Consider the following 23,334-nt stretch of genomic DNA (forward strand, 5'->3'; position numbering starts at 1 on the left):
CAGACTAGATGGCCTGGGAGGCCCCTTCTGATTTGCTCTGTTTCTCTGTCACCATCACCAACACTTACTCGCTTCTAGTGAATAAGAAGAGGGTGGAGAACAAAGGAGCATGTTTGAAAGGTGCCACCGCGGAGATAATTTTTTCTTTCTGGCTTTCTTATAACTAGCTCTTCCCGTCAAGCCAACAGGAAAAGATCCTCATAAGGAAAATGGGTTGAAATGCTTGGATCTTTTGGCTGATAGTGGCAATTCCAAGAGACTTAGTAGGAAAACAAACCAAGAATGCCTAGCCTGCCACAAATCCCACGCTTTGATAAGCCCCTTAGAAAGCTTGCTTTGAGATAAACGGTCTGCATGTGACTGAGCAGAGCCCAGCTGCATCGGTGTTGCGCGAGTTCAGACAGGCTGCGATATGGCACAGAAAGTCTCGCCTCCAGAGGAGCGTCGCTGTGTGGTGGCAGAGCTCAGTTCAAGCCCCACAGGAAGGTCTTCAGAAACCCCCAGGCCTCTCTCTTCCTGTCAAGAACGTGCAACATCAAGAGCAGGTCTTTGATGCAGGCCATAGGCGTATCTCATGCATCCAGGCCAAATCGAGGGTTCTGCCATCCTACTTCGCTCTGATGCAAAAAGGGAAGGACTCAAGGGAAGGAAAACGGGAATCGGAGGGAATCATGGAAAGAAATTCTCCGGGAGCGAGCCCTCCAGTCCGCAGAGGAGGAGCAGGCTGCTTCCAGAAGGACCGTTGGCCATCCCACGGCTCTGCCTCACGCACATGATCTTGCAGGGGCAGCAGCTTTCCCAGGCTGTATGGCCCTCTAGCGGGAGCCCTCCCAAGGAACCTAGACGGTTGGGCACTATAGAAAGGAAACTGATGTGTGTGAGTCACCTCACGTTCCTCACAGGAAAAAGGCAAGCTGTAAATACGATAAACAAAGGCTTCCCACGTTTCTTCTGTCTTGGTAGCTTTTCAGAAAGAGAAAATAAAACAGCTGCGCAGCACCTTCTGACTGGTAGGAGCTGTCCAGGTGCAGACTCCCATAGAGGTTATCAGTTTATTGTTTATTTAAAGCATTTATATAGTGTTTGATTAGCATAATGCTCTCAAAATGGTTTACACATTATTAAAATATACCACATCATTTAACAGTAGCAGCGGGTCACCCTCTCAATGGCAGAATCTTGCAAAGCTGCCACGTGCCAAGCCCTTTAAGTGGCCTGCCTCGCTGTGGGTCTGGTGCCAGCTCCAGGTTTGGGAGGGCAAACCCCCCAGGTTTGGGGAGGGGGAGGCCCAGCAGGTCCCTTCCACCAGGGAGTCGGCGTTCTCACTGCCGTGGCTGCCAAGCGCCCGTGCTCTCATCTCCCTCCTCCTCATCACTGCAATCCCATCCTTTCTTGGCAGGTAGAAGGCCAGCCAGCCGCTGCATCCGTGGCTCCTCTTCCACCCGTCCCTGCAGACCGAGCAAGACCACCGGATCCCCCGGCTGCAGCCTGCCCCGAATGGTGAGTTGAACTGTGTTTCTGTCTACGGGCTCTTAGTTCTTTCTAAATGTGCACCTATACATATCTATCAGTCTGTGCCTATTTTATGCAGATTGGTGTCTTCGTTGGTCATCTTTTTAGAGAAACAGTTCCCTTTTTGGCGATTCTTAAGTGGCAGGAGGGTGGAATAATGGACTCTTGGGGTCTTTTCCTAATTTTCCGTGATTTCATGGAAAGAAAGGGCAAGGAAGGCATTCAGATATTTCCCACCCAGCTATTTTCAGAGGGCTGTATACATTAAGACACACATTCATTCATGTATACATGTATTTATAGGCCACCTATAAATGCTGAGGCCTTCCTAGGTGGACTAGAGTACATAAAACATATTAAACAAAACACATTAAAACCTATTAAAACATCTAAGAAATATAAAAAGGGCCACAGCATTCAGGCTAAGTGTTTAAAAAATCCTTAAAAACTATGTCTTTGCCTGGCGCTGGAAGGAAAATAAAAATGGCGCCAGGTGGATTTTCCTAGGGTGGAAGTTCCAGAGATGGGGAGCGGCAGCGGAAAAGGCCCTGCACCTGGTTGCCACCCCCTCATCTCCCCGAGGGGCGGGTCCCGCAGAAGGGCCTCCTGAGCTGATCTGAGAGGGCAGGTAGGGTTATATGGGTGCAGATGGTCCTTTCGATACATTTACTTATTTCATTTTTATATTGTCCAAGTAAAGCTTCCATATAGCCTGGAAGGCCTGATCCTGCCTAATCTTAGAAGCTAAGCAGGGTCAGGCCTGGTTGAAATCTGGATGGGAGCCTTAAATGCTGTGAACTGCCCAGAGAGCTTCGGCTACGGGCAGTATAGAAATGTAATGCACTATTAATAAAAGTTAAATCAGATAGCAGAAGATCAGAACTCTTAGATATATTAACTTTATTAGGCATATGGTCTCCAAATCAATGGTTAAAGAGAACTATACAGCATATAAATTCTATACATTGGCAGACTTGCTACAACCCCCTCCCCTCTCACCCTTACACTCTCACACACACACAGACACACAATCTTGCAAAAATACAACTGAACCCTGCTGCAACACAGTTGCAGCCTCAGCCATGTACCTTTGGACACCCTCCCTTCTCTTTCCAAGATTCTGCTCTGAAAATCTTTGCTGCTCTGCCCCAAGATCCAAACCCCCCAAGCCCTTAGAGAGGACAAAAGAAGGAAGCCTGGAAATGACACACTTACAAAAGCAACCGTCCCTGGGTGAGTTTAAACATTGGACCTGCTGGAAAATAGCAGCTGTTCCTGAACACTCCATGGTTACAAAATTAAATAGCTAGGTTTTTTTTTAACTCTTCTCCCTCCCACAGCACAAAGGTACCCACATTTACATATTAAATAGAATATTAAACAGAAAAGCTACATGTAAACTTTGCTGGATGCTGGCAAAAAGATGTACTTGAACCTCTCCATCCCAAGGGCCATGGTGACAGAGTACATTCTGCGCTCGCTCAGAGGCACTGCTTTAGTTATTGCTTAAAGGCTCAGAGGCAGATGCTCACACAGCAGATGCTGAACTCAGAAGAGGTTTTCCAGGGCTGAGCCTCGGTGACGTAGAAAAATGAAAAGGAGGTCACACGATCGCTCTTTTTAGTGGCACAATTACTATATCATTTTCAAATAATATGCCCATTGACCCATCCTCATTTCTATCATCTCAGAATTACCTACCGTGCTGTCCATTTTGGCCTGTCATCACAGAAGCCAGCACCCTTGTCCACCAGCAGTTCCCTTGTCCGTTTCTTTTTCAAGGGTTTATCTAAAGAAACCCAGCTGTCTCCCACCCCCAAATTCTTAATACTGTGGAGAATTCAGTTACACAAGTGTATTGTTCTTATCACCCTCCAGTACTCCTCAGTGCCCAGCAAACATCCAATTTTTCACCTAAAGCCTTTGGACTGAGTCGCAAAAGAGAGCGCACTGCTACACTCCAGCACCCTGGCTAATGCTGGCTTTCCCTTCCGGGTAGAAGAAGGGGTGAACTGCTTGATCCGACGCAAAGAGCAGAGCCTCAGTCCCCACCCACCACAGATGTGAGAAACATCTGTGGAGGAGCTGCTTCTTCCTCGTGGCTCCCATAAATGCAGGCACGATGGATCGGAGCCGGTGCGGTGCGCAGATTTTCACTCACATGTCCAATTCCTTCCTCAGACCAGTTTTTAACACCACCACACCAGAATGTGAAGGAGCAGGGGCTGGGGTCCGTAAATAACTGGGAAAGTCACAGTTGTCCCTGAGATACAGAGACCTCCTGGAGGAACAGGGAAGAAGAGGGCAGGCACACGTGGACTGCCGTTCAGTGTGCATTATCTAGCTCAGAAGCAGATAATTGTGCAGACACACAGTCGTTTTTGCGATACCCTCCTCAGCAGTGCAAGCTGCCCTCCTTCAGCAGTCGTAAATCTCAGCAGTCATGTCAGGGGCGCGTGCTGGTTGCTTTGTCTCCGTGTCCCAGATGTTGTCGTAACTGAAGTCACTCTGAAAACTTTGAAGCTCGGCGTAATCGTGGTAGGCAGAACCGAGCCGTTCCCGTCCACTTTCAGGCAGGTCATATGCCCCAGTGCTTTCGTCTATCAGTGGCAAGGGATCAGAAAAAGAAGGGGGGGTTGAAATATTAATTTTTACGATTATTTATTTGAGGTTGGTTGAATTCACCTTTTAAATTTGTTATTTCGTTTTGAGAGGCTGCAGACTGCCAATGCTTATCTAGACAGATTCCAGAGCAATGGACACTACACAGTTAAAACAAAATATTTTTTTAGAATACATTAAAATGTTAAAAGTGAGATGACATTAAAGCCATGGCTTGTAGTAAGGAAGGCTTCCCAGAACAAAGGTGGCTTTAGCAGGCATCAAGCACAGAACGCTGTCAGGTTATGCCTGACCGCCAGAGGGAGAGAACTTCCATATAATGGGGGCCGTCACTTTGAAGACCCTCCTCAAGGTGGAGTTGACTCCAGCCACGGGTCCCTGTGGAACCACCAGGGGAACATCCCCCTAGGTTGGCCCGGGAGAAGGCTTAGGAATGGAACACTAGAACCATAAACCTCGCCTGGCAGCTTTAAAAGGTTCCTTATTTTCTTTCCTTATTACGTATTTCAGCTGCCCAGTAAGAGAGGTTCATTGGTTGAATTGCAATTACTTAAAAGAATAAAAGACATCCAAGATCTTTAACCATGCAGCAATAGATAGAAGTAAAGATCTATAAAACAGCCTTGAAATCTAAATACAAAGTCTCTAAGATCAGGGACTCACCTGAAGTTGGCAGGGAAGCCATCAGAAATTCATCTTGGGATGAGGTGCTCTGATTGATGTGGGGTGGGAACGGCTGGGAGAGAACAACAACAAGATGAACGTCTAAAAAGCCACAAAGCCATTTTGCTTTATGACTCTGTAAACCCGGCTTGTTCGTAGCCTGGCGAAAAGTCTGTCCCAACTTGCCCTCTTTCGTTTGAGATTTGCAGCCATGCTGGGTCAGTGTAAAAGCATCACGCTGTAAGATCACCTCCCGTGGATCCAGCCCAAATACCCACCTAATCCAGTGTTTTGCCTCGCGCAAACAGAGAAGCCCACAAGCAGGACATGAAAGCACTCTCTCTCTCTCTCTCACACACCCACACACATCGCAACCCCACTTCTGCATCCTGCAACTTGCGGTCATTGACAGCAGCTCCTGGTGTATGCTCTATTTTAACTCCTCCATCATCCAGTTCCCTTTTCTGCCACCTAACCTAGAGGGGGGCCCAACATCCACCGATTTCCACAAATGGAACATTTAGCTAAATGCTGACTTGGGCAGGAGTCATCCATTTTCTTCACTGTTTCCACTGAGTAGCAGAAACAGTTGTGCCACAGTTGTTTCCGACACGAGAGAAGACGCAGGGAGTCCCCGAAGGCAGCAGTCAGTCCTCGTCCAAATTTCAGAACCCCTCCCTGGTGGCTCATTCAGACCTCTGAACACCTGTTCAGACCACCCGTGGGAAGGAAGAAGGAGCAAGGGACTGAGTCAGAAATGAGAAACAGAAGGAGAGAAAGATGCCCACTGGCATATTACACGAGAGGGGTCGTGCCCCTTGGCTGAAGAAGGTCTTGGTGCAGGTCCTGAACCCGATCCACAAACTCTCCCAAGAAGGCATGGTCCTCTAAACCCGGGTGGTGGAGGAGCAAAAGCCCAGTGAAAAGTCTTTGGTCTGCACCTACCGTGGTCAAATACTTGGCATCCGAAGAAGGCATTCCTGAGAAATTTAAAACAGGGCCGGGGAAGCCACATCTCTGAGAAGTTGTTGGCTCTTGCCAGTGGTTGCTGGGCACAGGTTGGGACTTCTTCTTCTGCACCGGAGCACGATGGGAGACGGGGACAGACACCGGCATGGCTGGGTAGCCGTCGTGCTGTTCCGCAGTGCTCTGCCCACAGCGTCTCATGAACTGTCAAGCAAGCAGGAGATTGCTGGACTTAGTTCAGAGAAAGACACACAGCCTCTCTGATCCCATTTCTAACAAAGCCTCGCATAAGGCCTGAAGACCGCAACTGTTGGGAGCCTGCAGCAAAACCCTCCTTGGAACTTACCGGGAGCCACACCCCATCCCTGCCACAGGGGGAATTGCCACCGCTGGGAAGATTGCTGCCCCGGTGGAGGCAGCCACCAGCACACATGGCTGAACTGCGGGCCCAGGATGAGCTCTGTGGCAGAGTTAGACAGACTTCCCCTTGCAGAACTGTGGGCACTCCAGACTTCCCCAAACCTGTTGTCACCAGATGACTCTCCAGTCCCAGCTTCCCCCAGCCAGCACTGGGGACCCACAACAGAAGCCGAAGAAAATAAGGGCAAGCAGTGAATCAAACTTTAACCTTTAATCATCTCACTTTGGGATATTCCTGTCTTACACCTTTGGCCTCACGTCTGAGGTTGCACCATAAGCTTGGTGCATATAAATACCTCTTCCAGGAAGTTCGAATCCGCTGCTCCGTGCGAAGAGGGAGAACCGGGTGTGTAGGGGTCGGCATACATAGGGGAACAAGACAGAGGTGTGCTTTCCACATTTTTGGATGACACGCCATTCTGGCTTCTTGGCAAGTTCCATTGTTTCAACTGCAAAGAGAAAAGAGTTTCAGGAACACAAAGACGCTTTGCCTTGCAAAGAAATGGGTTCCGGTGCAGGATAACAAAGGCAGAATGTGACTCTAAAATAAAAATCAGAATATGTCCAGCTTTACCCCCAAGTGGAAATCCTGCACAAGTGCTGGAAGATAGAAAGTGGGCCTTACACCTTGGTCCATCTAGCTCAGCACTGGCCATATTTTGACAGTGCTCTCCAAGGTCCCAAGCGGGGTTTCTACTAGCTCTCCCTGAAGATGCCAGAAATGACGCAGAGCCTCCACCATGAAGCTCTGGTTCCTCTTCTCCTCGCTGCCCGGAGACAGCCTTCCATGGAGAAGCAGAACCACTGCGACACAGTACCCCCCCCCACCCCCAACGCAGTTAGCCCAGAAGGATCCCCCATTGATGGTACTGAAAGCCTCTGAGAGGGTCGCTGAGCCTGTTTCTCTCCCAGCACAGCTCACCCTACAGAGTGACTGAGGCAGCTCCCAAGCAAAGGCCAGGCCCGAACCCACTGAAATGGCGCCAAACAATCCTCAGATCTAATTTCAGTCCTCTGTTGACTTACATGGTTCGTGTCCAAATGCAACGGGGGAACTGTGGGGTGTTGTTTTTGTTGCTGCTGCTGCTGTGGTTGTACTAAGGCTGTGTAAGGCTCATTGTAGACTGCAGATAACCCTTCTCCACCGGGATGCTCAGAGATGAGCCGAAAATGGCTCCTTTCAGAGTCCTGGCTGTTGGGCTGTGGCTGCTGAGTTGCGGGGGCAGATTTGCCTTTAGACTTCCGAGAGCTTCCTTTTCTTTTCATTTCAGTTTTTGGCATCCCTGTACTTGTGGTGGCTGGATTTCCTGGGCCCTGCAAGAATAGGACGCATTGTTTGTTCATTCATCGATTTATTTAACTGCTTGATTTATTTTCATTCAGCTCTTCCCCCAGTAAAAGATCCAAGAGCAGTTTACAAAGGTTCATATTGGGATATGAAGACATGACACAGAGGGAAAAGGGATTGGGGGTGGGGGTGGAGGAAGGAAAAACAACATGTAAGCAAAGCTTTCCGTGAGCATCCCCTTCTCAAGGTTCCTTACTTACATAGGCTGCTTGAGGCAGAGGCCCATCTGGCAACCGGGGTTCTGGCATCACCCGAAATGACTGTTTCTCGGAACGGGAGCCCGTGCTATTCTGGGAGTGATGTGTAGAGGCCGGTCCCTTCCCGCCCGATGCCCAGGAGTTTGTCCGTCCATCGGAGGTCAGAGAGCCTCTCCCGCTTCCTGAGAACTAAACCAGCAAATAAGGAAAACATGGGTGGGGAAAGAGAGAATTACAGGTTCGTACAGGTTGCAACGTTAGAACCGATTTTCTTTGGCCAGTGTGGCTCAACGGAGAGTCTGCAGGCTGCAGACAATGAAGATCCAGGTTCGAATCCTGGCCATTTATGAGGATCCCTGAGAGCTCTTCAGTCACCCAAATCCAGACGCATCGTGCACATAAGTTAGCTGTGGAAGTACAACAGAAGTGGCACCTGTGTTTACTGGCCAAAGCAATGTTTAACCTGCTTTTCTTCTCCTAAAAGGGCAGCTCAAAGTGGCTGCCAAAATTTAAAGGCAAGCACTACGCATTAGCATGCATTAACTAATTGAAAACACCAGAAAGCACCCGTGCAAAACTGACCATCCCTCTCTGTCCTTCTCCTATAATACCGAGACCCAGGGGCATCACCCCATGTGGATGATGGGTGGGAGATTCTGGACAGCGAAAAGGAGCAACAGAGGCGCATGATGGAATCCACGGCCACAGGAAGCAGTGATGGCCCCCCGTCTGGGTGACTTTCAAAGGGGATTGGACAGGTCCGTGGAGGAGAAGGCGATCAGTCGCACCTGTCCTGATGCTCTGTGCCAGCTCCAGCATCCCAGGCAGCGTGCCCACGTCCGCTCACCGGGGAGCAGAAAGGTGCCGTTGCACTCATCCTGCTTTTGGGATCCCGTAGGCACCTGGCTGGACACTGCGGCAGCTGGGCTTGATGGACCGTTGGCCTCACCCAGAAGAGCTCTTGTTTTAAACGCTCAGATAAAAATAGGCAAAAGCAGAAGCAAGTCCTTATTTAAAGCGAAATAGCTTCACTGGACAGCAGGACACAGATGGGCGCAATCTCTCGGGACACGAAGTTCCGTGACTGAGGCTGTGCCCCCGAGAAACCCTCCTGCACATTGCCACGAACTGGAACTCAGACATTATGATGCACATTAACAACCAACTGCGATACCTAATCGGTTAAAGTATGCCATTGTTAATTTATTTGACATTAAAACCAATTAAAACCAGTACAAGACATAATTACAGAGAGATTGGGCAGGACAGTCACTCAGGGAAGGCCTGGGTGAAGACATGGGTTTTCAGAAGGACAATATGCTTCACTCCTCCCGGATAGATAGATAGATGGATACAAGGGAGGCGCTCATTCCACCACAAAGAAGGTGCAGCTCCCATGCATAAAAATTGTTCAAGGAAGTCACACGTACATAAATATTTTGCGGAGGCTTTTCTGTTCTGTTCTAAGGCAAATATTCAAGTACGGTTACATGGTATAGCCCTTTCAGAGCACTTGCAATGACCCTGCATAGTAGGCCAAGGGATGTACAAGTGCCGAATCTGTGCTTTGTGGATTGTCTTCTGTGCCATCGATCATTCATCAATGGAATCTTTTTTTAACCAGAATTTCATTCCATTTGCACTCATTTACATCCTTGCTAACTGAAAACCAGTCTGCAATTCTGCAGAATCCACACGACTCAGAAAAAAAGAGTCTGCTGTAAAAACACAGGTCGGGTTCATAGAAACTGAAACTCATTTGAATCCATTGCAGATTCTTCTGACACCCTGTGGTAGCCCAGATTTATTTTATTTACTATATTTATATCTGGCCTTCTTTCCTTTCATGCCTCCCGCATCGCAACTCAAACCAAACTGTTCAGAAGACACATTCACTGTATGCAAATCTACTAAAGCTGTGGGAACCCCCCCTTACAAACCAAGATAATTCAGTATTTCTATTCTTTTAATCTGAAAAGAGCTGTTAGGATTGAAAAACTCACATGCAACCCAGTTGAGGCCCACACGGTATGATGGAAAAGGAACAGAACATTACCTGAGCCAGGTGCGCTGGTTTTGGTCCTGTGAAACTCTCTGATCCAGAAAGAGAGGAGTCGGCATTGCGGAACTGAGCTGTCTTGAGGCAGTAAAGCCACTCCTGGTAATCTTCATAACTGGGACAAATCACCCGAATAGAGTTGATTAATCGGCCTGCAAAGAATATAAATTGCATCTGCTTGAAGATGGCGCATTTAGGATATGTCACTCAACCCTGCCTGCAAGCCCAGTTCAAACCAAGCTTTGGCAGCTGCCTCACATGTGCGTTTATTCCAATTATCTACTCAGATTAGTTATCTCCTCAAATTAGTCATGGCTCTTCAGAGTCTTATTCAAACATCTTTCTCACTGCTTGCTACTCCATCCTTTTAACTGGAAATGCTAAGAGCTGGTCTTGATTTCGTCTTCAGATGCTCCACCACTCGGTTTCAGGCCCTCCAACAGTTTCTGATTCTGGGTTATCGATTCAGACATTACAGCAAACCATATGTCAGTTTCCTTAACCATCATTTGGCACAATGTTGGCCCACGCTTTCTTGGAATCTGTTTTCTAGCCTAGACTTATAAAGCCATGCCTGTTCTGAAGCTTAACTCCTTCTATGGCTTGATGTAGCCACCTGAGAGAACACCTCTTCTGCTAGAACAGAGGACGGCTTGCAATCTTTGGTGTACCTTCTATTAAAAATGAGGTTTTCTGGTTTTCTTCAAACTGCACTTGGATTGCGTTCAGGGGCAATTCTCCCTGTTTGTAGAAAAAAAAACCAGAATGAGGAAGCTTGAAAAATTAAATGCATATCCACATATATGGCTGACAAGAGCCCCCAGGAGTTCTCCCCATAAGACATGAGTACATATATTTAAGAAACCTGCTGCTGATAGTTTCTCTTCCTTTCTGGAGGCATGGCCAAGCCTGTCCTTCCTTCCCTTTGTGTAGGCTGCAGAGCCAGGCAGTCTAATGTATGGTTCCTCGGGAGAGAGTCTCCTCCATAAAAACTCTGCAGCCAGGACCACATTCCTTGGAAAGCAGGGTCGATGGCTGCCCTGTGAGTTGCGCTGGCAGGCTCACCCCCCCGGACATATTTCCCGTGCCCAGGAACCACTGCTGGACCCACAGAAAGACAAACAAGGGAGTCTTAGATGAAGCCAAGCCAGAACTTCCCCTAGAAGCAGAAGTGAGAAAACTGAGGCAGCCGTGCCTTGGACACACAACGACAAGGCCGGACTCCCTGGAGAAGACAATCCTGCCAGGGAAAGTTGGAGGCAAGGCAGGCCGGGATTGGCTCCGTACAGGAAGCCGCAGCCCGGAATCGGCAAGAGCTGAGCGGGGCCGTTGTGGGCAGGGTGTTCTGGAGGGCCTTCATTCATAGGGTCGCCCAAGTCAGAGGTGACTTGATGGTACACTGCCGCAGCGGCAACAAGGCGCATTGCACCTGGCCAGGCGATGCTGGTGGCAAGGAGTCACACTGCCTACCCGTTCGCCCACTGGCTCTCTGCCTGTCCAGCAAGAAAGTGACACAGAGGATGAGGAGACGGAGCATTTTTTCTTACAGTCCCATGCGCTTATCTTTGAAAGAGCCCGCACTGGCTGCACAAGCACATGCAAGGGATTCAGGCCCAAACAAAGCTGGGCCCACTTGCCTGATCTGCAGCGAAGGGCTGGACGCTGCAGAGCTGAAGGATCCCATGCCCTGAGGGACTTTGTTCCTTGAGAATCACCCCAGCCTTACAGGAGTCGCTAATCCAAACCACTTGCTCAGGGCAGGGCTGCAAAGCCAGTTTTATTTTCCAAGTAGTTTTCAAGAAGGTGGAAATCTTGCAAGGAACAAAGCTCTGTTGCACACAGAATCAGACCAAAGCGCGTGCTCATCTACATAAGGACGGAAGCAGGAGGGGAAAGCGCAACACAGAAAAAAGATGCGCCGGAGCCAGTTTGCAAGAGATGATCAAACCGAAGAGAGAGGCCAGGCAAACATGTTTGGAGGTGGTTCTGCCACTCAGACGGAATGTGTCTCAGGAGTGCGGAAGCAAACACTCGATGGCACGCCCAGGACCTCTGCTGGCACAGAGACACCACCTTGAGGCATTTAGCCAGCAGGCACTGGGGAGCAGGGTAACAGGGTTCTGCCCTGCCTGTGGGGGGAACTGGGGAACAGATGGCAGGACTAGCCCTGGGTCCGAGGGAGCAGGGTTGCTCTGAACAGCTTAGGTTCTTTGGCTGACTCAGGGCTCCCGCACATTCTCCTCTGGCACGGACTCGCACGGGGCTTCTGCACTGGCCCAGTCCCAGAGGAGGAGCTGGAAGAAGCATTTTGAGCCAGAACTGAGGCTGCGACTTAGACCAGCTGCTTTCAAAAGCGGGGGGGGGGGGGGCTGCTGACGCCCAGAAGGCATTATCGCTGCGGATGGTCTCTCATCTTTATCTTCCCTCTTCATCCACACAGTTGATGCTGGCTGTACAGTCTGTGGATCTGGCCGGCAAGTCTTGGGGAAAAAGGGGAGGGCCGCTCTTGCCCCCCTCCCACTGCGCCCAGCTGTCTGGTGCCACCTCTCCTAACCTCGTAGCTCATGGGTTCAGCTCACTTGCCCTTGCTTCGCTGCTTCTCCTGCGTGGGACAAGCAACCATTCCTCTCCAAGGCATGCATACTGCTTCAATTAAAATCTCCAGAGCATTATGAAAGGATCATTTCCACATGGCCTGCTCTGACAGGAACACCTACATGCCCACCCCAGTTACTAATTGCCCTGCAAGGCGAGGCTCCCGGATGCCCCAGCTCTGGCCTATCACAGCGTCAGCCTCAGGGCAGGCGTGAGACGAGTCTGGCAAACCTCAGAGGATGCCTGGGCAGAACGTCAGCCCATCAGAGTCCTGTGGAGCAGAGGGCGCCTCTGGGATTCTTATCGTGCCTTCTCAGATGCATCTCGAGGTCCAGTGCATTGCTGTGGCAACCGGAATTCCCAGCAAGGAATGAAACGGGTGGGTTGGTTGGTGCAAAATGTACGCACAGGGAGATAAAGCAGAATCGTATATATGAGGGAAGTCTGGCGTGGGCTGGGATTCCTTTTAAGCAGGGATTTGGGAACAGAGGGACCATCCTCCTCTTTATAACTGGGACACAACTGGCATTTAAAGGTACGTGCCCCAGGATATGGCAGTTCGGTTTAGCTCTCTTGTTGAGTAGCCGTTGATCGACCTTGCCCCCATGAAGTCTGAAAAAGCTTTCCAAGCTAGAAGCGTCCCCCACATCTTGAGGCAGTGGATTTTGTCAGAAGCAGGCATGAGGACAGGCATCTTGCGTGGGTGCATTTGCGGGACTGCAGGAACGGTCAGGGGGCAGTAACTCACTGGAAGAGCCAGGCTGCATCCACAAGCACTCAGTACTGTCCTTCTTAAAGACTGTCTCCTATCTTCCCTCATCCATTTAAAAAAACTACTTTTTCAGCCCATCCAACCTCACAGGGTTGTTGTTGTGAGGATAAAAGCTGTCCTGAGGCTCTGCGAAAGGACGGCATACAAATATTCTAAATAAAATAAATAGATAAAATGATGTTGTGTGGGGATAAAAAGCAGCAGGAGGAGAATGATGTAAGCCACTTTGAGTTCACGAGAGAAAAAAGCAGGGTATAAATCAAATAAATAAATAAATAGATAAATATTTCCTCTGCGGCCTCTTGGCAGTATTATCTGGCTAACTTCCAATTTCTCTGACAACCTCATTACCAGGTAATACTGAGTCCAAAATATAGTAGCTAGCAGCCTTCCTCCACACAGTGCCCTCTGGATGTTAGGCTACAACTCCCATCATCCCCACCCAGTGGACATAGTGGTCTCAACACCTTGCTGAGGGAGGATCAGCTGCAGTGTCACAATCCAGGACTGAAGGAATCCAGGATCGGGTGCCCACTCAGCCACGAGGTTCCCAGCTGGGTGACCCTGGGATAGGAACTCTCTCTCAGCCTGTCCTACCTCACAGGGTTATTATGAGGATAAAATAAGGGGGCGTGGTGGCCTAAGCTGCCCTGAGCTCTCGAGAAGCCTGGATAAAAATAAAATTATAATTACAAAAAGGAGGTTAGGCGATGCATTACAGATCTCCAGTGACTCTGGCAGAGCCGCATATATTACAACACGCCCAAAAGCTTGCGCCAAACCCAGAGTGACCTAATTTAGCTGGCTTTGTTTCTTCTTTTCAGTCTGCGATATGCAAATCAGTCCAGATTTTGATGTTGTTGGGCAGGAATGGGAAATTTAATTCACAGAAGACGAGCCCAAGTCTAGACGTGCCTGCAGAAAACTCAAGTTTCTGCAGTTGGGATTACAGGGCTATGAATCACCTGCCCACTTCCAAAAGAGCCTCTGCCTGAACGGATGCCACAAACACGGGGCATCGGGCACACACGATTCCCAGCTTGTCAGAGCATTTGTGGGCAGAGGCTAAGCTTGTGGGATCTAATTTGTCATTTTACAAGAACCCCGAGATAAAGTCAACCTCGCTACAAAAGTCATGCGCTCAGAATTACAGAAATGAGAGCCCAGGAATTTCTCCCAAGCACCAGAACTGAACAGAGCTCACAGTTCTTCCACATAAGAATCCACACGTGGTTACACAAGCTCTCTTCCTTTCAGGATAAACTAGAGCATGCAAAGAGGGAGGGGCTGTTTTGCTGCCGTCGTCATGTACAAAAGCCCGTGCTGACCTCCTGCACACCCCCTGGAAACTATGAAAAGATTCGGATCAACTTTCTGTCCATAGCGAACTAGGAATTAGGCAGTTGCTCCCATGCCCAGATTTTTATAGGTAAACAATGACACAAAAGTGTTTCATTTATAGAAATTCCGTGGGCGAAGTTTCAGCTTTGTGGTTACAGAGGAATCTTTGCAGCCACTGCTTGACGGGGTGACAGGAAGAAGCGAAAACAAAGCGTATTTTCTAGATTTCCCTGTTCTATGCAGGGAACACTTCAAACGGGTTTCTGGTTTTCTAGGAATCTAACCTGTAGATTCTGCAGCAGCCTGGCTTTTACTGGGCCACTTAAATGCCACAGATTGTGCAGACTGATTGATTTATGATTTACCCTGCCCATCAGCCCAAAGGCGCTGAAATGTGCCTTTTCAGCACAAAAGAATGAAATTCTGGTGCACTGGTACCCCCGCCCCAATTCCATCAGTAGAGAATGAGAAAAGGAAAGATATCTGATATTCAGCGAGGTTAGAAGAAGCTCAGACTGCATCGGGTTAAGTTAAAATAGGACAATATGCAAAGTCCAAAGTGTTGCGGCCTGTCTTTGGAAGACATTGTTCTTGTTCCTCTTTCAGGGCAGAATTATGAACAAAAACTTAGCTTTGAGAAGCAGATCTATCCAATGGTCCAAAATTATCAGAACGAAAGAGTTCCAGGGACAAGTTGTAGGTCAGTAAAGCCAAATGCATTCTCCAGCATCTCCAGGTGGGGCCAGCAAAGAACCCTACTTGAAAGCTTGCAGAACTGTTGCTGCCGGTCAGAGCTGACAATACTGGACTAGATGGACCAAAGAGCTGTCTCAGTATAATGCTTCAGATGTTCCTATGAGGTCTTTGGCCCCGCATGGAAGAAGCAAGATGCCGAAGGCCACTATGGAGTCTGGAAAGCTGTCCAAGTCATCCAATGGATACTGACAGCTGCTCCTGGATGGTCACTCCACAAAACCACAAGGCATTTACTGTAACGCGATCAGAGAACCTACACGGTGGGCTCCACCAACTGGCTATTCCAGAAGAATCGTGAGATCACTTCCGAATACCTTGGGCAGCGTCAATGCAAGAACTTTGCAGAATCCAGAGGCAGCACACTGTGTGCTTGTTCCGGAATGCCAGAGCATAAAATATACACGCCTGTGGGCACATATCATATGTTATACGTGCGCCTTAAAAAAAGTCGAAACAGCAAGGAGGGAACGGTCCCCCTACGTTGCTTCCTGCCATTTTTTAAAAGGAGCATGTCCTGCATTTATTTAGCTAATATACTTGGTTGCTTTCAACTAGAATCAGTGCAATTTACAATATAAACTCTTTTCCAAAGCCTAAAAAAAGATTGCTGAATATAAGATAATAAAAACCCAGCCACAACTGCAATATTCAAAAAGGCACCCCAGCATTGGTCCTCTTAATCAACAGGAAAAGCTGGATGTGAAGACACGCCTTGATGGCCATCCTAGGCAGGGAATCCTAAGGGAAGGGGAAACCATGGAAAAGGCACGACTATAGAGTCTAATCCTTCAAAACCCTCAGGAAGAAAAAACACAAAAAGAAGCTTCTCCTTTCTGTGATCAATGGCTAGACAGAAAACTTATTTGAGGAAGAAGTCTGCAAGACAGTCCCTTTGTCTATCGGACAAGCCACTTTGAGATGGTCAAACCACTGTACCACTTAGGAATAATCAAATATTCCTTGAGCCTGGTTTTCCCATTTTCCAAGAGGCAGGAATGTTTATGGGGAAGGGGTGATCCCAGCAATATTTAGTCACGAGAGCTCCTATCCATGGTCTGAAGTGGTACAGAAAGTTTACTGCCGCCGTGAGAACCACATAGGCGTAACCTTCGAGTGAGATCACGGATCCAGCTTCACAGGAATGCTAATTTTGCCACCACCCTGCTCATTTTGAGGCTGCGTAACCACAAGTATTCAGAAGGCACTGCCTCCCGAGAAAATGAAAAAATCCCCGGCACAGCGGCCAACCTTCCAAAGTTGTCCCCGTGCCAAGGGCGCTCAGTTTTCCAAGAGCACGATGCCGTTTGGACAAGGCTGCTGAATACAAGAGAAGTGGGAGAGAAATACCGAAGGGCCACAGCAGTCCGGGACTGAGCCAGAAATCAGGAAGTCCTTGACTACAATTTCAGCTTTTCCCAAGGATTTCGAGGAAGCCTGGAAGACAAACAGTTCCTCTCTGCCGCAGCCCCTCAACCTATAGGGCAGGAAGTGGGGGAACTCTAGCCCGCAGCCAAATCTGGCCCTTGGAGTGGGTTGCCATTCCAACCGGTGTGAAGCCAGAGCCATTTGCTAGCCGTTAATAAAAGCACTGAAGGCTGCATTAAATAACGGGAATAAAGGCACTGGAGGAAAGTCTTACCTTAAAGTAGAGGCCGTTGCGTTCCTCAGATACTATGACCAAGGTTGAAGGATAGAGGATCAGCAGCCGGTCGTGCTGCTCCTGTTGGAGACCAAGAAGATGACGCCACAGACAAGGCGAGTTTTAGATTCAACATGCTCAGCCAAATTCGGCAAAGTACAGAAAATAACAGAGGGGTGCATTTTAAAAACAATTATCTTTAAAGCATGTGTAGACCACCCTATCCGCAGAAAAGGGCTCCCAAAGCAGCTCACAATGGTCAGGAATAAGGCAGTACCTGCCCGCAAGTTTACAAGCTAAAAGACACGACACACAAGGAAGAGGAGCTGGGAGGGGAGAGGAAAAAGCAGGTGCTGCTATTCGGGTTTTGGTCACTAAGTGGTTGTCCTGACAGCAAGCTTCCTACAGCTGCTCCTTCTCTGGCTGGTGGATAGGATCAGCTCTGTCTTCCCCTTGCTCGAAAGTTCTTTCTGGGAGGCAAAGGGTGAAGTCCGAGCATCCCTGTGGCCCTTGGTCCCCGACTGACGGCAGAGGTCAGGGTGCACTGCCCTTTGGCTCTGCCTCACGGTGCTGTGAGTGTATTATGCAAGAGGATGCAGAGCTAAGCTACTCAGGAAGCTTCATTTCTTGTTTTCTATAAGAGATTAAGTTTCTGGTCCTTAGGATGGTGAAGGTAGACTCAAGAGTGTGGGGGCAATTTCTGCCAATCCTCAAATGCCAAAGGGCCTGATCTAATGAAGCAGCAAAAGACCCCCTCCACGGCTGCCACCCCCCAAAACAGGGCGATCTGCCAGATTCTGCGCAAACCTGACTTCCCCCGTGGATCCTGTGCTCCCGAATAAATAAGAGACCGGCTAAACAGAGAAATAATTTCCAACATCAGAGGTCCCGTTCCCCCTCCTCCCCCCCGGGTCCCACCTGGAAGGGCAAGTGTTGCAGCTTCACTTTGGAGACGCAGAGGATGTCTCCCAGGGACTCCCGCTGGGTGCCCCGCCACTCCTGCACGGGGGTGTTCTGCACGGACCACCGCAGCTCCTCCCTCCCAGCGGAGTCCTGCTTCCATTCACGCTGAAAGGGGGAGCAAACGTCATGGTGACACAGGTGCCGAAGCCCGCGAGCCCTCGCTCATCCCAGGCCGTGCAAAGAACGCCCCCCCCCCCGACATCCAAGGCAGCCCATGCATAGCTTTGCACGCTCCGCCCTGCCCTCCAAGCACCATTCCCAGCTCGACAGCTAGCTGCTTCTGCAGCCTCGCTGTCAGACTGCATTCATTGATTTATCCATCGCACTGCATTTACGTCCTGTCCTCTTCCCACAAGCCACTCAAGGCAACTTGTATAATCCGCCACTTCCTCCCTGTTTTATCATCACATCGACCCGGAGAGGTCGGCGACTGGCCCAAAGCCACCCAGTGCGTTTCATAGCTGAGCGATGACTAGGACCCGGTCTCCCAAAGCCAGCAGTCTAACCACAACATCACTCTGGCTCAAGTGCGCACACGCACGCACAGTACGTGTGCTTGTGCACTTTAAGTTCACAGCACCCTCAAAAAAAAAAAAAAAAGGGTGCTTGCGTCCATTTCCCTGACGGAAAGCAACTGCTGCTCTCTGACTGGTCATTTGCCCCATTGCCCCAAAGTCCAGCCCAAACAGTACCCCAGAGGTCTGCAGGCCCAGGTGGCTCAGAGGAGAAGAGCCCAAAGGGGGTCGCATCACACGGGGCGCTGGACTCGGTGGCCTCGTGGGCCCCTACCGACTCCACGATTCTACCATTCCCCGATGCTGCCAGCCAGCGCAGGCACCCCGACAACCCAGCACGGCCCGCAAACCAGTCATTCCGGTTTCTTTCTCGCCTCTCATACGCTGCATCACCTCCCCTTTCTATGGTAGCAGAATCAACAGCAGGCGAGGCTGAGCTGTCAGGGAACCCAACTGGGTAGCGTGATGTGTGAAAAAGCCCCACCAACACGTTGTTCTCCCCCCCCCCAGAAAAAAACCCACAATCCTCACTTCCTTGTCCAGGACAGAATTACTCATTCCCTCGCTCTGGAGGAACAATAGTCAGAGAAACAGCCAGTTTTACAGCAGGAGAGTTTCGACTCAGGAGTTTCAAGGCCTGCTGATGACGGGGACAAAACCACGTCCCACAGGTGCAGATACGGGACGGCATCCAGTTTCACACCTGCTGACTCCTCGTTTCCCACACAGACAGAGGCTTTTTGTTTGCAGAGAGAGGCGCCTCCTCCCACCTCTGCCAGCATCCCCGCCCAGCACAGGACCCCGTTCCAGGCGAAGGGAAGGGGGTCCGACAAAATCGAATGGGTACGGCGTAAGTCGCCTCGCTGCCGGCGCTCGCTTCAGCATGCGGCAACTTGGCCTCTGCCAGCCGGCGGCATCGCCACTGGTTTTATTCCATGATTCCACCCGAAGCCCTCAACTGCCTTCCTTTCTCCGTTTGACCATCTTGCTTTTCTTTTGCCAAGCCCAGATTCTGAGGCAGCCTCCCCCAACTTGGTGCCCTCTAGACTACATCTTCCATCAGTTAGACAGCAGCAGGGGATGAAGGCTGATGGGAGCTGTACTCCAAAACATCTGAGGGTCCCACATTGAAGAAGTCTGCTTTATTTATTTATTGGTTTGTTTGTCGATTTATATCCTGCCTTTTTCCTACAAAGGGCTCAAGGCAGTGTACATCATTCTCCTCCTCCATCTTATCCCCACAACAACAACCCTGTGAGGTAGGTTGGGCTGAGAGTCTGTGGCTGGCACAAAGTCACCCAGTTAGCTCCACGGCTGAGCAGGGACTAGAACCCAGTCCCACACTCTTAACCACTATACCACACTGCCTCTCCACACTGGCTTTACTTCCATATAGAAAGAAACAACACCTTCATGCAAAGCATACTTAAAACTATGGATTTCAATTCCACAAGGTGGAGTGAGGACCACCAGTTTGGATGGCTTTAAAAGGGATTTGGGCGAATTCATGGGTTATCCATGGCTACTAGTCCTCAGAGGCCATATGTTACCTCCAGTTGCTGGGGAACCCCTTGGCCTGATCCCGCACAACCTCTCTTATATCCTTACGATCAGTGCTAGGAGGGAGATCAGAGCAGGAACTGTCGTCTCGACCTGCATCTCCACGGCACGAATTCACACTGCGGCTACCTTTGGAGGATGCCTCCAAAGCACCCACTCACCTGCATCAGGAAGGGGAAACTGAGGCTCCCCCCGTTTAAGTGGATCTGCTTCTCCAAATGGTAGAGCCAGCGCTTCAGCTCCGACCTGTCAGGGCAGTAGATGATCAGGGGGTTCAGCAAAGGACCTGCAAAGGCAAAGAGCAGGGGGACACGTTCACAGTCTTCAGGGTTACTGGCCGAGTGGGCAAGTGCTCCTCCAGGACCCTCTGTGGGGGGAATGGGCTGGGCTGGGCTGGGCTGGGAGCTCCTGGGCCTGCATTCCCAAACTGCATGGCAGAGTCGATACCACTGTATTCCTTAATGCCCCGCACACAGAAACCCGGCCTGTTGAGGAAACTATGACCTTCCTGCACGATGTGCTCATTTTCTGTACGTAAGGGGTAGCACCTGCTTTTAGAATGCGTTTTAAATCCTGGAAGGTGTTTTTGCATGCAAAATGCAGCTACCTGTATTGATTCGGTTTAAGAAAGGCTTGGCTGCACAGCAGCGTCGCAGACCAGCATCAATCTTTCATATTATTTTGACTGGAAGTTCCTCTGGGCAGGTTTCATCTGACCCTCTTCTCCTGCCCCCTGCCCCTGCTGGCACTCATTATATGAAAACAAGAATATACTTTGCGGTCCAGGACAGAACTTCCTCCCAGACCAGGTTATCTGGCCACCCTGCATTTTTATTTACATTCTCTGTAACTTGTAGCTTGGCTGGTTTAGTAGAGATAACTGGAGTTATTTGCTCTGTTTTCTGCTTCTGGCACACTGCAGCCCCAGACAACTTTAGCAAGCAAGCCGGGCCATGTAATTTTGTGCCCCCCCCCCCCTTTTTTAAAAAATAGGTTTGTACTCAGCTTTTTAAGTATGGTCATTTTTTCCCAAGTAATTTCCCCTAATTCCAAGTGGTTTTGCACACAGGTTCTCCCTATTATAATTTTTCATCTTCAGACTGCATTTTCCCTCCATTCTGGTTTTAGAGGCACACCTTTCTTTTAAGTTTGCCTTAAAGTGCAAACCAAATTAATTCCTCACTCTTGCATCCTTACCAGTGAATCAAACCTTCCAAGATGTCTTTCAATATGACCAGGAACATCTCAGTTCAACTGCATTTTTATTTATTAACATTTGTTATCACATTTCTAGCACCACACCTTTTCTTCCTGTTGCAAGGAAACTAGGGCAGCTCACACGGTCCTCCACCTCTCCAATTTATCCTTGCAACAGAAACCCTGGGAGAATTGGTGACCCACCCAAAGTCACCCAGGGACTAGAACCCAGATCTCCTGAGTCCCAGTCCAGCTCTCCAACCACTACGCCACACTGGCTCTTCCTCTCCTACTGCTCTCCATCTTGAATCATTCGAGCTTGTACATTGTATGTATATGGTATATATTTATCTCCTGCCCTTTTTCCTGCTAGGAACCCAAGGTGACTGATAAGACTCCTCCTCTCCTTCTTTTTATTCTCCCAACAACCCTGTTAGGTAGGTTAGACTGAAAGAGGGCAGCTGGCCCAACGCTCCCTGGGGGCTTCATGGCCAAGTGGGGCTAGAGCCAGATCTTCCAGCCCCACTGCGGCACACCAAGCCTGGCTCCTTAGGGGCACTAAGCCCGACCACTAGCCTCCCGATTCTGTTGTTCGTATTGCATGCTCTCTGCAAAGGCTCGAGCCGCCGTCTGTCCGGCCGGCCGGCCGGCCGTCTGTCTCATCTCGCCCCAGCCACGCACACGCCCTGGCCCAGTGGGTATAACAAACACTAGAGGGACATTACCCACCCACTTCCAGTCAATGAGCAGACTTACCTAAAGGAGCTATCATTCACTGCCCCACCCCTTATTCAAACAAATATTAGGCACGCTTTGGATGGCCTCAGCTTGGCGCACCAAGATAAGCTAAGACTCAGCAAGCCATCATAACAAATCCTTATCAGCAGAGGGAGTACTTTGGCCTTCTGGGATGCATGGTGCTTAAGGCAAACACTGATTAATTAGGGCTTGCTTCACTGCCAAGGATTGGTAGGAGGGAGCACAATGTATTGTTCACTGTGCCAGCTGAAGAGTTAAGATGGGGGTCCCTTGCACGCTGGCTGCTGCATTTGTTCCTCGGGGGCTCAGGCCCACAGAACAAACACAAAGCACGCACGCACTTGCGCACAAGGTCCTTGACTCATGTGCTGAAGTTTCTTTCCCTGTCCATGCATCTTTAAAAGGCCCCGTCTCCTAGGGATGCATGGACAGGGGAAAGGAAGGCATCTGATTTCAGAAGGAAACCTCAGGTAGGAAGGTACGGAAGCAAGAAGTGACGCGGTTGTTCTTACGTGCCATCAAGCTGACTTACGCTGACCTGTGAATGAAAGCTCTCCAAACAAACACAAGCAAAATTCGTGTCTAAATTTAAAACAGTCAAGAAGGGAATCTACTACTGCACACTGAATCCCTGACAGGAGTTTGGGAAGATCTCAGAGTACAGCGAAGATGCCGTGTCCACGAGGTAGCTTCCATGTCACCAAGATGCAACATCCACCCACATTCTGAAACCTGCAGACTGGTCTGCAGAGCGGAGCAGAGAATCTTGGTTCAGTCTGAGGTTTTGCAGACACTATTATAATAAGCAGTTCCAAAAGGGCATGAACTTTTCCCCTCTCCAATCTAAAATATCACCACTGCCACCTCCTCCCCTTAAGGGCAATTCCATTTGAAAAGGAAGTTTGGGGCTTTTTTAAAGGTGGGGTGGGGAGGGGAAAGAACATTCATTTTCACTAGCCTCTAGGTAGGCTGGGACCCCACGAATAGAGTGGACCAAGGCGAAGGCTGGCTCCATCATTTCGGGGCAGAGTGCTTTCGTTCTTAAACCTCATCTCAGAGTTTTCAGGAGAAGAAGTAAAATCTCAGCAAGAGAAGCCAGAAACAAGGCGGTATCAGACAAATTTCTCCTTGACTTGAGAACATTCACTAAAAGCTCCAACCATCCTCCCCCAAAGTCCCTTACACTGTCCAACCCTGAAGTGTTCACCCCGCTGATCTGCCAGGCACTGCCTTCTAGCTGCAGGCTTCATTCCCTCGAGAGACACAGTTCTAAGACCTAGAGAACCACATTTTCAAAAAAAAAAAAAGCCCCACATGGCATCAAATCAGCCAGAGAAATAAACTCTCACTTGTACGTGTCAGTTAACTCTGAAAACCTGGCCAAGGCTGATACCGGAAATGGCCACGATCACCATTCAGTACATTGCTTCCCCGCTTCTCCAGCTGGGCA

General features: G+C 49.5%; 1 protein-coding gene across 1 annotated transcript in view; it reads right to left on the reverse strand.

Moving 5' to 3' along the window:
• Window positions 1-2,395: 2,395 nt before the first annotated feature.
• Window positions 2,396-23,334, reverse strand: part of PLEKHN1 (pleckstrin homology domain containing N1) — a 44,433-nt gene continuing 23,494 nt past the window's right edge. The window contains exons 6-16 of the mRNA XM_044445427.1: window positions 20,090-20,214; window positions 17,809-17,958; window positions 16,891-16,971; window positions 10,459-10,528; window positions 9,785-9,939; window positions 7,732-7,917; window positions 7,210-7,497; window positions 6,480-6,632; window positions 5,743-5,967; window positions 4,798-4,870; window positions 2,396-4,112 (exon numbers count right to left, since the gene is read on the reverse strand). Of these exons, the coding sequence (XP_044301362.1) occupies window positions 3,931-4,112; window positions 4,798-4,870; window positions 5,743-5,967; window positions 6,480-6,632; window positions 7,210-7,497; window positions 7,732-7,917; window positions 9,785-9,939; window positions 10,459-10,528; window positions 16,891-16,971; window positions 17,809-17,958; window positions 20,090-20,214 (1,688 nt within the window). The 3' untranslated portion in view covers window positions 2,396-3,930. The remainder of the gene's footprint in view (window positions 4,113-4,797; window positions 4,871-5,742; window positions 5,968-6,479; window positions 6,633-7,209; window positions 7,498-7,731; window positions 7,918-9,784; window positions 9,940-10,458; window positions 10,529-16,890; window positions 16,972-17,808; window positions 17,959-20,089; window positions 20,215-23,334) is intronic.

Source organism: Varanus komodoensis, unplaced genomic scaffold (assembly GCF_004798865.1).
Source record: "Varanus komodoensis strain SLA01 unplaced genomic scaffold, ASM479886v1 scaffold48, whole genome shotgun sequence".
NCBI lineage: Eukaryota > Metazoa > Chordata > Lepidosauria > Squamata > Varanidae > Varanus > Varanus komodoensis.